General features: G+C 37.5%; 3 protein-coding genes across 3 annotated transcripts; all 3 read left to right on the top strand.

Annotated features, from left to right (window-relative positions):
* Window positions 1-566: 566 nt before the first annotated feature.
* Window positions 567-4847, top strand: LOC108204658 (rop guanine nucleotide exchange factor 1). Its single transcript, XM_017374205.2, has 5 exons — window positions 567-970; window positions 1370-1486; window positions 1571-2100; window positions 3270-3623; window positions 4035-4847. The coding sequence occupies exons 1-5, from the start codon at window positions 685-687 to the stop codon at window positions 4461-4463; spliced, it is 1716 nt and encodes a 571-aa protein (XP_017229694.1). The 5' UTR covers window positions 567-684; the 3' UTR covers window positions 4464-4847.
* Window positions 4848-6191: 1344 nt separating this feature from the next.
* LOC108204664 (acetylserotonin O-methyltransferase-like) lies at window positions 6192-7921 on the top strand. Its single transcript, XM_017374218.2, has 2 exons — window positions 6192-7009; window positions 7480-7921. The coding sequence occupies exons 1-2, from the start codon at window positions 6242-6244 to the stop codon at window positions 7780-7782; spliced, it is 1071 nt and encodes a 356-aa protein (XP_017229707.1). The 5' UTR covers window positions 6192-6241; the 3' UTR covers window positions 7783-7921.
* A 270-nt stretch (window positions 7922-8191) lies between these two features.
* LOC108215408 (acetylserotonin O-methyltransferase) lies at window positions 8192-9605 on the top strand. Its single transcript, XM_017387912.2, has 2 exons — window positions 8192-9066; window positions 9162-9605. The coding sequence occupies exons 1-2, from the start codon at window positions 8299-8301 to the stop codon at window positions 9462-9464; spliced, it is 1071 nt and encodes a 356-aa protein (XP_017243401.1). The 5' UTR covers window positions 8192-8298; the 3' UTR covers window positions 9465-9605.
* Window positions 9606-13638: the final 4033 nt, after the last annotated feature.

Raw genomic sequence — 13638 nt, 5'->3', positions numbered from 1 at the left:
GCTTAAGTAAAAAGTCACTTTTTTTAAGTTAACTCAAACGGTCCCACACTACACACGTGTGATTCATCATCTTCCGATCAGCACACATACACTCCACTCAAAGACTCTTACTAGTGTTAAGATGACATCCAAATCATCATCATCATAGTTTTGTCCACGTCTGCAAAAGCAGGGACCACATAGAATTTGGAACAAGCAACCAAAAAAATACCATGTCGTGTCACGTGGCGACATAATTTGTCGTTAAACGAAAGTCTAACCATCCTCTTAACGCCGTCTATCTTTCCTTCACTTTTTTTCATTTGTCGTAAACAAAAAAATACAAACAACGAAATACTCTCGCTATTAATAGAACATAATGTTGGTTTTGAAGATATAAAAAAATAATATGTGAGGTAAAGTCGATTTTGAAATATAAATTTAGATTGAAAATTGAAGTGCACAACGAATATTTTGATTTTTTTTTTAAATTGAACATTTATTTTGAAACAGAAAAAATATTAAGAATATAATGTAGGAGTATCTAATTAACCCACCCGTTTTTAGACGAAAAGAGTAAGTGAAAAATTATACTGATGCCCTTTCGGCCTTTCCTAAAACTAAGAATACATACAGTAGACTGCTTTCAATCACAATGTGCATATAACATTTACTATCTACTCTCAGCTTATTACTCTATTATCAATGCCGACTATTTCGTCGGAAGAATGTTCCGACCAACAGAGTGACGATCGTGGCGGGAGTTACAGCTTGAGCGCTGACGTCAGCGAGTCGGAGAGTTCTAGTAGCTTCTCTGGCTGTCGCTTCAATGCGGAAGCCGCTTCCAGCTCCATGGCTTCGTCGCCGCTCGCTCGCCGTGCTTTCACCGGAAATGCTGGTTTTCCGGCGCCGGTGATGTTTCCGGTCGTCGGAGGTCAAGATGTGGTGGTTTGGGAGGACAAAACGGAGAAGCCAGAAGCTAATTTGTCAGGTAACGAAAAATAAATTAAATTATTAGAATAAATATTGGTATAATTAATTTAATCAATCATATGTGAAAAATGAAAATAGACTGTTAATTTTGTTTGTTTTCTTCTGTATAAATGCTAAAGATCACTCATTTAGTGTAATGTATATATATTTGTAACTGTTTGTACGAGATATAGTTAGTTAGTTAGTAGTGGAGATTGAGCAAGAAGATCTAGTCATTTAATTAGCAATCTTGTTGTCATAAATAACCCTACTCTTAATTTAGTAGGTAGCTTTCTATGTGTTTATTAAGTAGTATGTTTCTGAGAAGGGTATATAGTAGTAATTTTGAAGTACCTAAATGTAAAATGTGTGTCTACGTCGCGGTAGTTTGATGTATTAATCTATTTGGAACTTGTAGAAGTTGAGATGATGAAGGAAAGATTCGCCAAACTTCTTCTTGGAGAAGATATGTCTGGAGGGGGTAAAGGTGTCAGTACGGCACTTGCGATTTCAAATGCCATTACGAATCTCTCTGGTTTGTGCACATTTACCTGTTTTGTCTCTTTTTTTGGTTTGTGATGTAGTAATGGAATTTTATCTTTGGATTTTGATCATTTAGCTACTGTATTCGGAGAATTGTGGAGATTGGAGCCTTTGGCTGCACAAAAGAAGGCGATGTGGTGCAGGGAAATGGAATGTTTACTATGTGTCAGTGATTCAATTGTCGAGCTGGTTCCATCTATTCAACAGTTCCCTGGAGGAGGAACTTACGAAGTGATGGCAACACAGCCGCGGTCAGATTTGTATGTTAATCTTCCTGCCCTAAAGAAGCTTGATGCTATGTTAATCACCGTTCTTGATGGCTTTCACGATTTGGAATTTTGGTATGTTGAACGTGGTGTGGCTGGAGATGATTGTGATACCTATCCATCTGCTTTTTCAAGTGGGAGGCCGTCAGTTAGGCAGGAAGAGAAGTGGTGGCTACCTTGTCCTAAGGTTCCACCAAATGGGTTGACGGAGGATGCTAGGAAGAAGCTGCAGCAGTGCAGGGACTGCACCAACCAGATACTGAAGGCAGCACTAGCAATTAACAGTAATGTGCTTGCTGAAATGGATATCCCCAGCGCTTATCTGGACACGTTACCCAAGGTGTGGCTAAGAACTTTTGGTATATTATATATGCATTTTAATGCAGAAGTATAGTCCAACTCTAAGTTTTCGGGTATTATGCATCAATTTTTTTGAGTAGGCCATCATAAAAATAGTTGAGCGAAGGAATTCCAACTCTCTAAGTATCGAATATGGTAGCCTTAATTAACTGAAGTTCACAGCATCACTTCTCATGGAATACACGTGTAATTTATATAACCTAATTTTGAGCTTAAAAATTACATAAAACGATACTAGGATGCTTTTATTCACATTCCATTCAACACAATCTGTATAAAAAACAAAATGCTGTAGATAGACATGTCCATTTATGTAGCTAGTATTAAGAAAATAATGTCATGTAAATCATGCTTATTAAGTCGCCAAAGTCGAGCCTCGGCGCCCAGATGCCTTGGAATCGACTAGTTGACAAGTCACCCGACTAGTCGAAGTAAGTTGACAAGTCGTGATATACATAAATAAATAAATATATATTATTCTATAAAGATTATATAATATAGATAAAAATACATCATTTCATATTTCAAATAAAAAGAAAGAGACAATAAGTTCAAATACCAAAAGTCAAGCATCCCTAAGCAAATAAAAACATAATAGATGAGCGAAATAGACCAATTAACCATGAAGTCATGTAAATCTTCATCTCCCTCTTGAGTATTCTTCGAGGATGGATCGGGAGGTACACCATAGTCATCTTCACATCCTCATCATCATTAGGAGTATGGTCTTCATCTTCCCCCCATCCATCATGATCATCACCATCATCATGTAGTGTCGAACTAGTGCTAGTAAATGTGGTAATAGCTGCCTGGAAAATCTGGAATAAGCGACCAACAAATAGAACAGTGTCCACTGAACATGAAACTAATTGTTTGGTCTATCAAATTAAAATTTCCTTGGCGCTTATTAGAAATTAGGCCTACGAAGCTTGTTTACGAGAGGGCCTAATGTTGAGATTCTTAAGAACAATCTGAGTTAGTGTATCTGTGAATATAATATATAAGTAGTTATTACTACTCATTGCTACCTCATTTGAGTGTCAGTTTTTTGCTAAATCGGGTGTAGTATAACCGGAAAACACCAAGTCTCATGTGCAGCATTATATCTGTTATTATATAACTGACAAGTCCATGTGCATGCAATTACAGAATGGAAAAGCATGTTTAGGTGATACAGTCTATCGCTACATAACTGCTGACCAGTTGTCTCCAGAATGTCTTCTTGATTGCTTAGATCTGTCGTCAGAGCACCAAGCTCTGGAAGTAGCAAACAGAATAGAGGCCGCTGTGCATGTATGGAAGTTAAAATATCAGAGAAAACACTCTAATTATATAAAATCTAAGCATTCATCATGGAGTGGCAAGGTAAAGGGCCTTGTTAATGATGCTGGAAAGAATCACGTCTTAGCTCAACGGGCAGAGAGCTTGTTGCACATCCTGAAAATGCGCTATCCTGGTCTTCCACAAACTGCTTTGGACATGAACAAAATTCAGTACAACAAGGTGAAGTTCAAAGACCCTTATTGATGATCAACAAACAGGAATGACTCATGTAGATGTCAGATATCTGTAGAATTCTGTTACTTTTTGAAACTAAGTCCTACTCTAATTAGCACCATATCTGATTCTTGAGTTGCCTAAAAGTGTCCGACATGAGCACACATGTCCAGATGTCGGCTTAGGCAATTTTTTAATAAAGTGTTCAGAATGAAATGTTAGTGTCCGTGTGAGTATTGTCTAGGTACTCATGATTAACTGCGACTCTTTTACAGAGGATTTACTTATTTGCATCAGTACACTGTATACCCTACTCGGGGTAGCCCTCAGTTGGAGAAACTTTTAAGTGTTACTTGTAGAAAAATTAACATTAATTGCCTTGCCTGTTAAATATACCCTTTCTTTACCTATTTGCAGGACGTAGGGCAGTCAATCCTTGAAAGCTACTCAAGGGTAATGGAGAGCTTGGCTTTTAACATAATGGCAAGAATTGATGATGTCCTTTACGTTGATGACGCTGCCAAGCGATGTTCCACTGCAGAATTAATGTCCTTTTTCAATCAGGGGAGTTTGGGTAGTAAACCCATTCAAAAGCGGATGTTACCTAGTCCATTTTCAATTCGGCACACGCCTTACACTTCTCCTTTTGCAACTCCAACGTTCTGTTCATCCCCTCCTATCACTAGTAGCCCCAGTAGAGTACATGCGCCGATACAAAATAATGGTATCAAAGGTATGCCAAACCGTAAGGCAGAGATACCATTGCCGGACTTGGAGAAGCTATGGTCGTATGCTGGAAATTTAAGTGCCAGAAGAATCTCTGGGGATGCCCCTGAACGTGATTAATAGTCATCAATACTGCGGAATCGAGCTTGCAGGGACAAGCTAAACTGACTTGTGGAAGTGGTGCATGGAGAATTGAATGGTACCTCGGATCTTGTACATGTCTTTGACAAATTAGGGATATGGGGTGTATCATATTTAGCTCGTTCTAATAGTATTTTCTTGTCAGTCTAATTAAGGAATAGGATAACGTTTACGAGTATATTGTTAAGTCATCATTTATCTAATTTGTTCAGTTTAATAGAAATGTGCATGTATTGCTAACTTTATATGTTGTACCCTCTTTTGGGAGATTATTATGATTAAGGGAATGCTGACGGCTCAAGTTCAGAGTGAACAAATCACCACATTACTGCGGCATCCAGATATAAAAATTTCCACTTTGTATGTCATAAATGCATTAATTACATGTCATCACTGATCTGCCATACATAATGACAATTGGAAAACCTAGCTTCGATCCAGGTTGTATGTTGAAGCTTTGATGGTCTCGGGCACTCGGCACAAAAAACAGAGCTGTGTTATTTAATTATGCAGGATAATGAGAAGATTCCAGATGCTTATCTGAAATGAACTCATGAACAACTGTTGCTCTTGATAGATCAGTTAGTCGCGGCTCAGTTGCATTTACATCACTTCTGCAGCACCCGGTGAAGCAGCATTCCTGGTGACAGAGTAACAGACTAGTTAATTCTCTCTTGCATGGTTACACTTTGGTAATGATGCATCAGGTACAAAACTCTTTCCCTTTAACTTGGCCTTCATCTTTTTTGAGCTAGTACACTAACAACTTCTGTTGGATGTACTCCACTATAGACATTAACGCTTTTAGTATTATCCTATGCCTGTTTAGGAAGCGCGGAAGCTCAGTTATACTTTTTACTACATTATGTTGGATTGTGTAGCACTTCTAAAAAATTGGATCATGAATTATAGAGCAGATAATACAGTAACGAAAATCCAACTGTTTGATAAAGCCAATTTCAATATTTGCGTCCAGTTCAGAATGATGATGGATCTTATACGACACAACAACTATCATATTGCCAGCAACACAGGAAAGAATTTAAAGTACCCCAGATGTAGAAATTTGACAAAATGTTTGACTTGCTGGGAAATGCCTCTGAGGATGGACATTGTTCTTGAGTAGAGTCGATATAGTCTTTGCTTCATTCCTGCAATATTTTCTGCAATTAAATGTCAATCCAGAAAACTGGGAGTAAAAGAATTTTGTGCTTGCACAATATATGCATTATGAGAACCATTATAATCGGCATGTGAGATTGTGAGTAAGATGATATTCTGTTCTTGTTGTTGATTCTTAACATATATTTTTTTTTATCTGATATATATTTTGCCAGGACATTGAATTTTTCATCTGATATGTTTTGTCTGGACATTCATTTTGTAACGAATCATTCATAGTACTAGTAGCACCCACAGCTGAGAGATTCCAGATACAAGAAACCAAATTGTTGGCTTGGATCAAAATATTGTATGATCCTTGTTGATTAAATATATTAATATACGTTCTGATTTATATATATCATGAGATGTTGAAATTGATGTGATGTCCTTTTTATGTTATCAAATATCAAATTATTATAAACCTTCCTTCATTTAATTATATTTATGATGTGATGCCTTATGACAATCAGATTGACCAAGTCACCTCTAACCTTATGCTTTTTAATATGCTATATAAGTGAGCTAAAACTGAAGTATTTTAATTTTTAAGACATAATTCATTTTCACTAGGCTGCTTCACTTAATACAGGAAAATGGCAGAAATAACAAACGGTGAAGTACCAAATGAATGTGACGAAATAGCCCAAGCACAAGTCGATATATGGAGATTTGTGTTTGGTTTTGCTGAAATGGCTGTAGCCAAGTGTGCTGTTGAGCTTGGAATCCCCGATATCCTCGAAAATCAAGGAGATCCCATGACACTTTCCCAGCTCTCTACACGTCTGTCTTGTTCATCTACAGCTCTTTTCCGTGTTATGAGGTTCCTGATAAACCGAGGTATATTCAAGGAGACGGTCACAAAGGAAGGGTCTACGGGGTACGTGCAATCTCCGCTTTCTTGCTTACTGACGAAAGATGGAAACGATAGCCTGGCTCCTCTGTTGCTGTTTCAAAACAGCCCTGTTATCATAACTCCATGGCATTTCTTAAGTGCGTGTGTGCTTGATAACAATAAATCAGCATTTGCATATGCTCATGGCAAGGACACATGGAAGTATTGCGCGGATAATCAAGACCATAACAAGTTCTTTGATGAGGCAATGGCTTGTGATACTAGGCGAACGGTTCCTGCTGTACTCAGAGGCTGTCCTGAGGTGTTTACGGGTCTGAGCTCCGTGGTGGATGTTGGAGGTGGTGATGGAACAGCACTCCGGATACTCATCAAAACTTGTCCGTGGATCCATGGGATCAACTTTGATCTTCCTCATGTGCTGTCGCTCGTGCCAGAATGCGAAGGTGTTGAGCATGTTGGTGGAGACATGTTTATCAGCGTCCCTAAAGCCAATGTTGCTTTCCTCAAGGTTACTACACTTTCTTCTTCTTCTGCTCTTTTTTTTGGACGGTTTAAGCGGACCATCATACTAGACCCAATAGCAGCTAAATCGAGTTCTTATGCGAGATAGCATTGACTTATAAATCATAAGAAAAGTTACTTACACCTTAGGCGAATTTTGGAAATCTCTAATTGACAAAATGGTAAAGAATTTTTTTTACATAAATTCTGGTTAATAAATAATGACATAATCAAAAATATTTCTTTAAAATTAACAAAACAATCAATTCAAATGCATGTAAATATATAAGTAGGATGGTAGGATGAGATAATGGTGCATTAGACGTTTGCCATGTTAACCTTAACTAAGGGTCGACCCTGCTTACACTCAATTCAATATCACATAAATCGAAATTAATGTATCAATGCGGAAAGTTCAACGTTAAATCTTAGATTCTGCGAAAGCTAACAACACAGGCTTATTCTTGTTAAATGTAGTGGGTATTGCACGACTGGGACGATGAGAAGTGCATCCAAATTCTGAAAAACTGTAAACAAGCTATCTCAGAATACGGGGAAGCTGGAAAAGTGATAATTGTAGATGCTGTAATTGATGTGAGAGGTGGAGACAAGCTTAAGGATGTGGGGCTGATGCTAGACATGGTGATGTTGACACATACTAACATGGGCAAAGAAAGGACTGCAGAGGAATGGGGTTATGTTCTGAGCGAGGCCGGCTTCAGCAGCCACACAATCAAGAATATTGAGGCTGTATCATCTGTTATCGTGGCTTTTCCTTAAAACATATCTTAACGGTAGATGCTTTTTGCTTTTATTCTGTTTGGAATGGATGTCGTGGTCTGGTTCTACTTTTGTCTTTTCTTGGGTAGCATAAACCCGTTTGGGTTATCTAATTTTTATAAAGAAATTATTTACTTTTATTTGACTATGAAAAGTCAAAGTTTGGTAAATTTGATCGTAAAAAATCAAAGACAGATAAATTGGGAGTGGTATTTAGGAGAAAAGTGAGACACTCAAATGTAAATGCTTTAGAAATAAAAAAAACATTTCTACAAGGTTTAATTATAAAATAATTAGCAGACATCTAATACTTTTGTTATTTATAAATAAATAAATCCGATGATTCCACATAATTGGGCTATGGTAATATGTTGAAAACATTAACAGCAGCAGCTAAATGGCTAATCATGCAATTCATTATGTGTTTCTACTAGTATATAAATGAAGCTGAGGTGAAGCTGAAGAAATACAAAAACAAAGTTAATTGTCACTGGCCTCATTCACTAGTGAAAAAGAATGGAAGGAGTAGAAAAAAGTGAGGCAGCATATGTAGATGATGAAATAGCCCAAGCACAAGTCAAGATATGGAGAATTCTTTTTGGTTTTACCGAAATGGCTGCAGCCAAGTGTGCAGTTGAGCTTGGAATACCTGATATTCTCGAAAATCATGGGGATCCGATGACACTTTCCCAGCTATCTTCAGCTCTGAATTGCTCATCAACAGCCCTTTTCCGGATCATGAGGTTTTTGATGAACCGAGGCATATTTCAGGAGAAGATCACAAAGCAAGGGTCCATGGGGTACGCTCAAACTGCGTTGTCTCGCCTACTGACTAAAGATGGAAATGAGAGCTTGGCTAGCATGTTATTGTTTCAGAGCAGCTCTGCTATTATTGCTCCATGGCATTACCTTAGTTCCCGCGTGCTGGATGACAAAACGTCAGCATTTGTTCGTGCTCATGGCATGGACATATGGCAGCATGGAGCTGAAAATCCTGACGATGCCAAGCTACTTGATGAAGCAATGGCTAGTGATACTAGGAGAACAATTCCTGCAGTACTTGAAGGATGTCCTGAGATATTTGATGGCTTGAGTTCCGTGGTAAATGTTGGAGGTGGCGATGGGACAGCACTTCGCATCCTCATCAAAGCTTGTCCATGGATTCGTGGAATCAACTTTGATCTTCCTCGTGTGGTGGCTGCTGCACCAGAATGTGAAGGCATGGAACATGTTGGAGGAGACATGTTTACCAGTGTCCCTAAAGCCAATGCTGCTTTCCTCAAGGTCACTACACTTGAGTAACATTAGTCAGCAATTAATTTCAAATGTCTTTTAAGCAAACAGGACATACTAATTGTGCATAAATAAAATGTATGTAGTGGATCTTGCACGACTGGAACGATGATGAGTGCATTCAAATCCTGAAGAACTGCAGAGAAGCTATATCTGAATATGGCAGTGCTGGGAAAGTGATTATTGTGGAGGCTGTGATTGAAGAAAAAGGAGGAGACGAGCTCAAGGATGGGGGGCTGGTGCTAGATATGGTGATGTTGGCACAAACTGACAAGGGCAAGGAAAGGACTGCAGAGGAATGGACATATGTTCTGCGTGAGGCCGGATTCACAAGGCACACAATCAAGAACATTCAGTCTGTGTTATCTGTTATTGAGGCTTTTCCTTAGTTGGATGGAGATCACACTGTACGATGAATGTGCTGCTTTTTGTTTGGAATAATGTAGCGTTTTATTGGTGCTGCGCGCTACTAGTTTGGAATAATGCAACCAATTGTTAATCAAATAATAAAAGTTTTAACTAGAATGAAATCAGTGGACCAAAAACTGACTAAAAACTAAGAGTATCTTCTGATGAAAATTTTGTACTAGCTTTGGTTATATAAGGAATTATCAACAGAACATAACTTACGAAGGAAATTTATAATGTGTTAACTTGCCCAATTTAATGGTAGCTTTAGTATATTATACAGTAGGCTTCTGTTTTGGTCTCGTTTGTGATCTGGATGTTAATTTTGATTTCTTCTATAGTTGTATGCTTTCATGATTTTAAAATGAGTAGTAGTCATTTTGCTGGGGAGGCTACCAGGTTAGCGAAATGACATGGTTTAATTTGGGTGACTGGTTGATTGCCATGTTTAAAGATTTAGAACTCCACATAAATATGTGGAATCCTCTTTAGACTCTTCCTGTAGAGAAGCTAGGTAGACTGCTTTAGGATTTTGGTCTATGATTTTTATGTTTTTATATGTGGAATAAGGTAGCATCACCATATTTTCTTTAGCGTTGTTGTGTTTTGACTTGTGGGTTTTGGTAGGCGATCTGTTGAGAGTTGTCTTGGAAGAAGAAAATGAGTAAAATTTGGTCTGAGTGACTGAGTGAAGGTTTGTGGTGTTAAATCCAGGGTTTAAGGAGCAATGGTGAACCATTACTTCTCATATTGTATACCCTCAGAATTTCCCCATCCCTGCACTGATTTCAGAATAGCCATGTCTTCTCAGTGCCTATTTACTGAGCCTTACACTTCAGTTGCATTTCATCCTCTACTCTATGTAAACTATGATCATTTTGTCATAGAATATGTCATTAAACACATCATTTATGCAGTTCAGAAAAAAGTATTATTATGGGTATTAGGCAACAATTTGAAGTTTAATGCTTTTTTACCGACAGCTCAACAACAAAACATTGGAACTCTCTGTTAGTATACAATATGATCCGAATATGATCCTGATAAGCCCTACTCTCAACACCCAGACACGATTTAAAACAAATGAATGGTTAATGATAATGTATAACCAACAGAATCTTTAGCTTTGTGTAAACTTTTAGGCCTTCATTTTCATTGTGATCTGATACATTTGTTATTTTCTATCTTATAGACTTTTTGACACAGCTTAAATAACTTCTGATGTCGTCTTAATCTAAATATTATACTTGTAGTATAAAGTTTCTTAACACTTAACGATCGTAGAACTTTCCTTCAAATTATCATGAAGGATATTTTACAAGTGGTTTTTTTTTTTTTTTTTTTTTTGTCATAAGATATTTTACAAGTGGTTGATCATATATCAAGCTCAACAGTGCACTTGAGTACAGCTATTTCAGTAAAACCAAACACAAATAGCCATATATCAACTTGTCTTGGTCTGTTTCGTCATTTCTATTTTTTGCTTCACTCTTTATTACCCCTTTCATTTCTACATATGAGATGAACCTGGCTAGTGCTATTAGATTAATCTTACCTTGTCTCACCTTCAGCTTGCTTTATACCAGCTCTTGTATGGGCCTGTCGCCTAATTTTACCATAACAAATAAAAGAAAAAAGAAAATCCACCATCACAACTTGTGGCACCAGAAAGCAAATGCTAGTAGCACATCGGCACATCCTGCTATTACTTTCTTTCTTTAAAACAGAACAAAAAAATTTTGTGAAATATTATTCCCTTCATGATAAGAAATAACGTAAAAAACCTGCTGAGACAGAGGGAACAGAAATACTTTGTGAAAATGGTAAAGCATTAACTGTACTTGGTACTACTTACCAGTGTAAGTTTTCTCTCAAACTTGAATCACCATAATCTACAGTGAGATTGAATCAAACAACTTAGCATGTTTGAGGTGTAAGCAAAAGATATGAAGTTGTGCACGGAGATGATCTCAGAAACTTCTACACATTTGTTATCCTCCTTTGCTATCCCTCTCTTCCCCGAGAATGACAAATGTGTAGAATTTTAAGATTATCTCCACCAATATCAATTCTTGGGTGGTTGATAATTTCAGAAGCCTCGAAACACAGCCGTTGTTCATTTCTCTCTCTTGTTATACTCCTATATCACACCAACAAAAATTGAAACATGCCCTACATATTTCCGTGGGATAATATATTCATACGTCCTTAAACTAATTCACTTTTATTCGATAGGTCCCTAAACAAAAGATTCCTCAAACTGGGTCATTAAACTTTTCTAAACGCTGGAATCTAGTCCTTCCGTTAAGTAGATACTAACAGAATTAGAATCTTGCTGATGTGGTGACACATCACCCGCTGAATCATGCTGACATGGCGAAATTCACCTGATTCTTACAGACATTAAAACAGAGAGAGATAGCTTTTTCCCCCTTCTACTGAACTGAAGTTTTGGTTATCAATACACACACCTTTCTTATGTATATAAAAACTTGTTTCCCCATAATCAGTAAAACAAAAACGGGGTTAGGGTTTATAAGTAGAAATTGGGGTTTTTAATTTGTAAATTAATTGTGGTTGATTGGCTGTGTGTGAAAGGAGAAGGGCATGAAAATGTGGGGAGGATGCCGGAGTCTCGCGTCGGCGACGGAGACTCACGGCGGCAGAAGGGGAGAGAGGTAGGCGGCGGTGGTGAGCTTGGTGCGGGGAGGAGATTGAGGAGGTGAGGTGTGTGTACAGGAGAGAGAGCAACGAGGGAGGTCGCCGGAAATTTCTCCGGCCAGGCGGTGGCAGTGGCTAGTGAGGGAGATGAGGGAGAGAGGAGAGATGGAGGAAGGAGTTTTTTTATATCATCCTTTTAAATTTAGTTTCATTTTAATTTCATTTTTCTTTTTTTAATGTAGGTACAAATCAGCTGATGATGTGTCACCATGTCAGCATGATTCAGCGGGTGATGTGTCACCACATCAGCAAGATTCTAACTCTGTTAGTATCTACTTAACGGAAGGACTAGATTCCAGCGTTTGGAAAAGTTTAATGACCCGGTTTGAGGAATCTTTTGTTTAGGGACCTATCGAATAAAAGTGGATTAGTTTAAGGACGTATGAATATATTATCCCTATTTCCGTTTACAACCCTGCGTATTTCAGTTTATCCCCACTCATACCTATTGTCTGACATGATTTGATTTACACTTTTGTTCAATTGGAATTACTTTTAACTGTTCACTATTCAACTTCGCAGCGGTTCACGTGGATGATCCAATTCAAATTTGGGAACAGTTGATAGGAAATCCCGCTTCTTTTGCGAAATGAACGTTACTCCCTCCGTCCCAGTCATTTGTATACAAATGGCTGGGACACGGAGACCAAGAAATTGGGTAAGAAATGAGTAAAGTTGGATGAAAAGTGGTGTAGTGGTGGGACCCATTTATATTTAATAATAAATTTGAGATAGTGGAGGAAATAAATTTGAGATAGTGGAGGAAAGTAGTGGACTAGTGGGTGTAATAGTGTTTGTATTATTATAGAATGGAGATAGTGGAAGAAAGTAGTTGGTGTAATGATGTTTTATATTATAAAAGTTTGCTATTTTTGGAATGTATACAATTGATGGGACGTCCCAAAAAGGAAACTGTATACAATTCATTGGGACGGAGGGAGTATTCTGTAATAAATGAATAAATTAGTGTAAATATTTTGTTTGCTTTAGATTATGTAAAAAATGCGACAGTTGTAATTCAGTTTGGAAAACTCAGCTTACAAATACAGAAATTCAACTTACAAAATTTACATTAATATGCGCCTGTATATGTATATCTAAGAGCTCATTTGACAAATCTGAATTAAAAATATTTGATTTAATGTAGGTGTTTGTTTAACACTTATAAGTTCGCTTCTGGGTCATACCGTTTGTGTAATAAGTCAAGAAGCACTTATAAAAAGCTAGGAATGCTCGCTTTTGTTTCAGGACTTCTACTTATTTGTCAAACACTTTAATCACTTATAAGTCTTATATTACTTCTAACTTCTACTCCACTTATTTATTTAAGCAAGAAACACTTATTTTAAACTCACCCAAACGGCTTCAATATTATATCTGAATGATCTGAGCTCGTAAGTTGTCTGATTTCAAGATGAATAATATCATTGGACA

The sequence above is a fragment of the Daucus carota genome, chromosome 1 (genome assembly GCF_001625215.2).
Source record: "Daucus carota subsp. sativus chromosome 1, DH1 v3.0, whole genome shotgun sequence".
NCBI lineage: Eukaryota > Viridiplantae > Streptophyta > Magnoliopsida > Apiales > Apiaceae > Daucus > Daucus carota.
Note: the sequence above shows the minus strand (reverse complement) of the source record. Positions and strands in the feature narration are given on the sequence as shown.

Bases quoted from the DNA above. Each gene is read 5' to 3' on its own strand.
- LOC108204658 (XM_017374205.2), top strand. From the start codon at position 685: ATGCCGACTATTTCGTCGGAAGAATGTTCCGACCAACAGAGTGACGAT. The intron at 1,487-1,570 runs GTTTGTGCACAT...TTGATCATTTAG, and splicing joins TGCCATTACGAATCTCTCTG to CTACTGTATTCGGAGAATTG. The intron at 2,101-3,269 runs GTGTGGCTAAGA...ATGCAATTACAG, and splicing joins ATCTGGACACGTTACCCAAG to AATGGAAAAGCATGTTTAGG.
- LOC108204664 (XM_017374218.2), top strand. From the start codon at position 6,242: ATGGCAGAAATAACAAACGGTGAAGTACCAAATGAATGTGACGAAATA. The intron at 7,010-7,479 runs GTTACTACACTT...TGTTAAATGTAG, and splicing joins CCAATGTTGCTTTCCTCAAG to TGGGTATTGCACGACTGGGA.
- LOC108215408 (XM_017387912.2), top strand. From the start codon at position 8,299: ATGGAAGGAGTAGAAAAAAGTGAGGCAGCATATGTAGATGATGAAATA. The intron at 9,067-9,161 runs GTCACTACACTT...AAATGTATGTAG, and splicing joins CCAATGCTGCTTTCCTCAAG to TGGATCTTGCACGACTGGAA.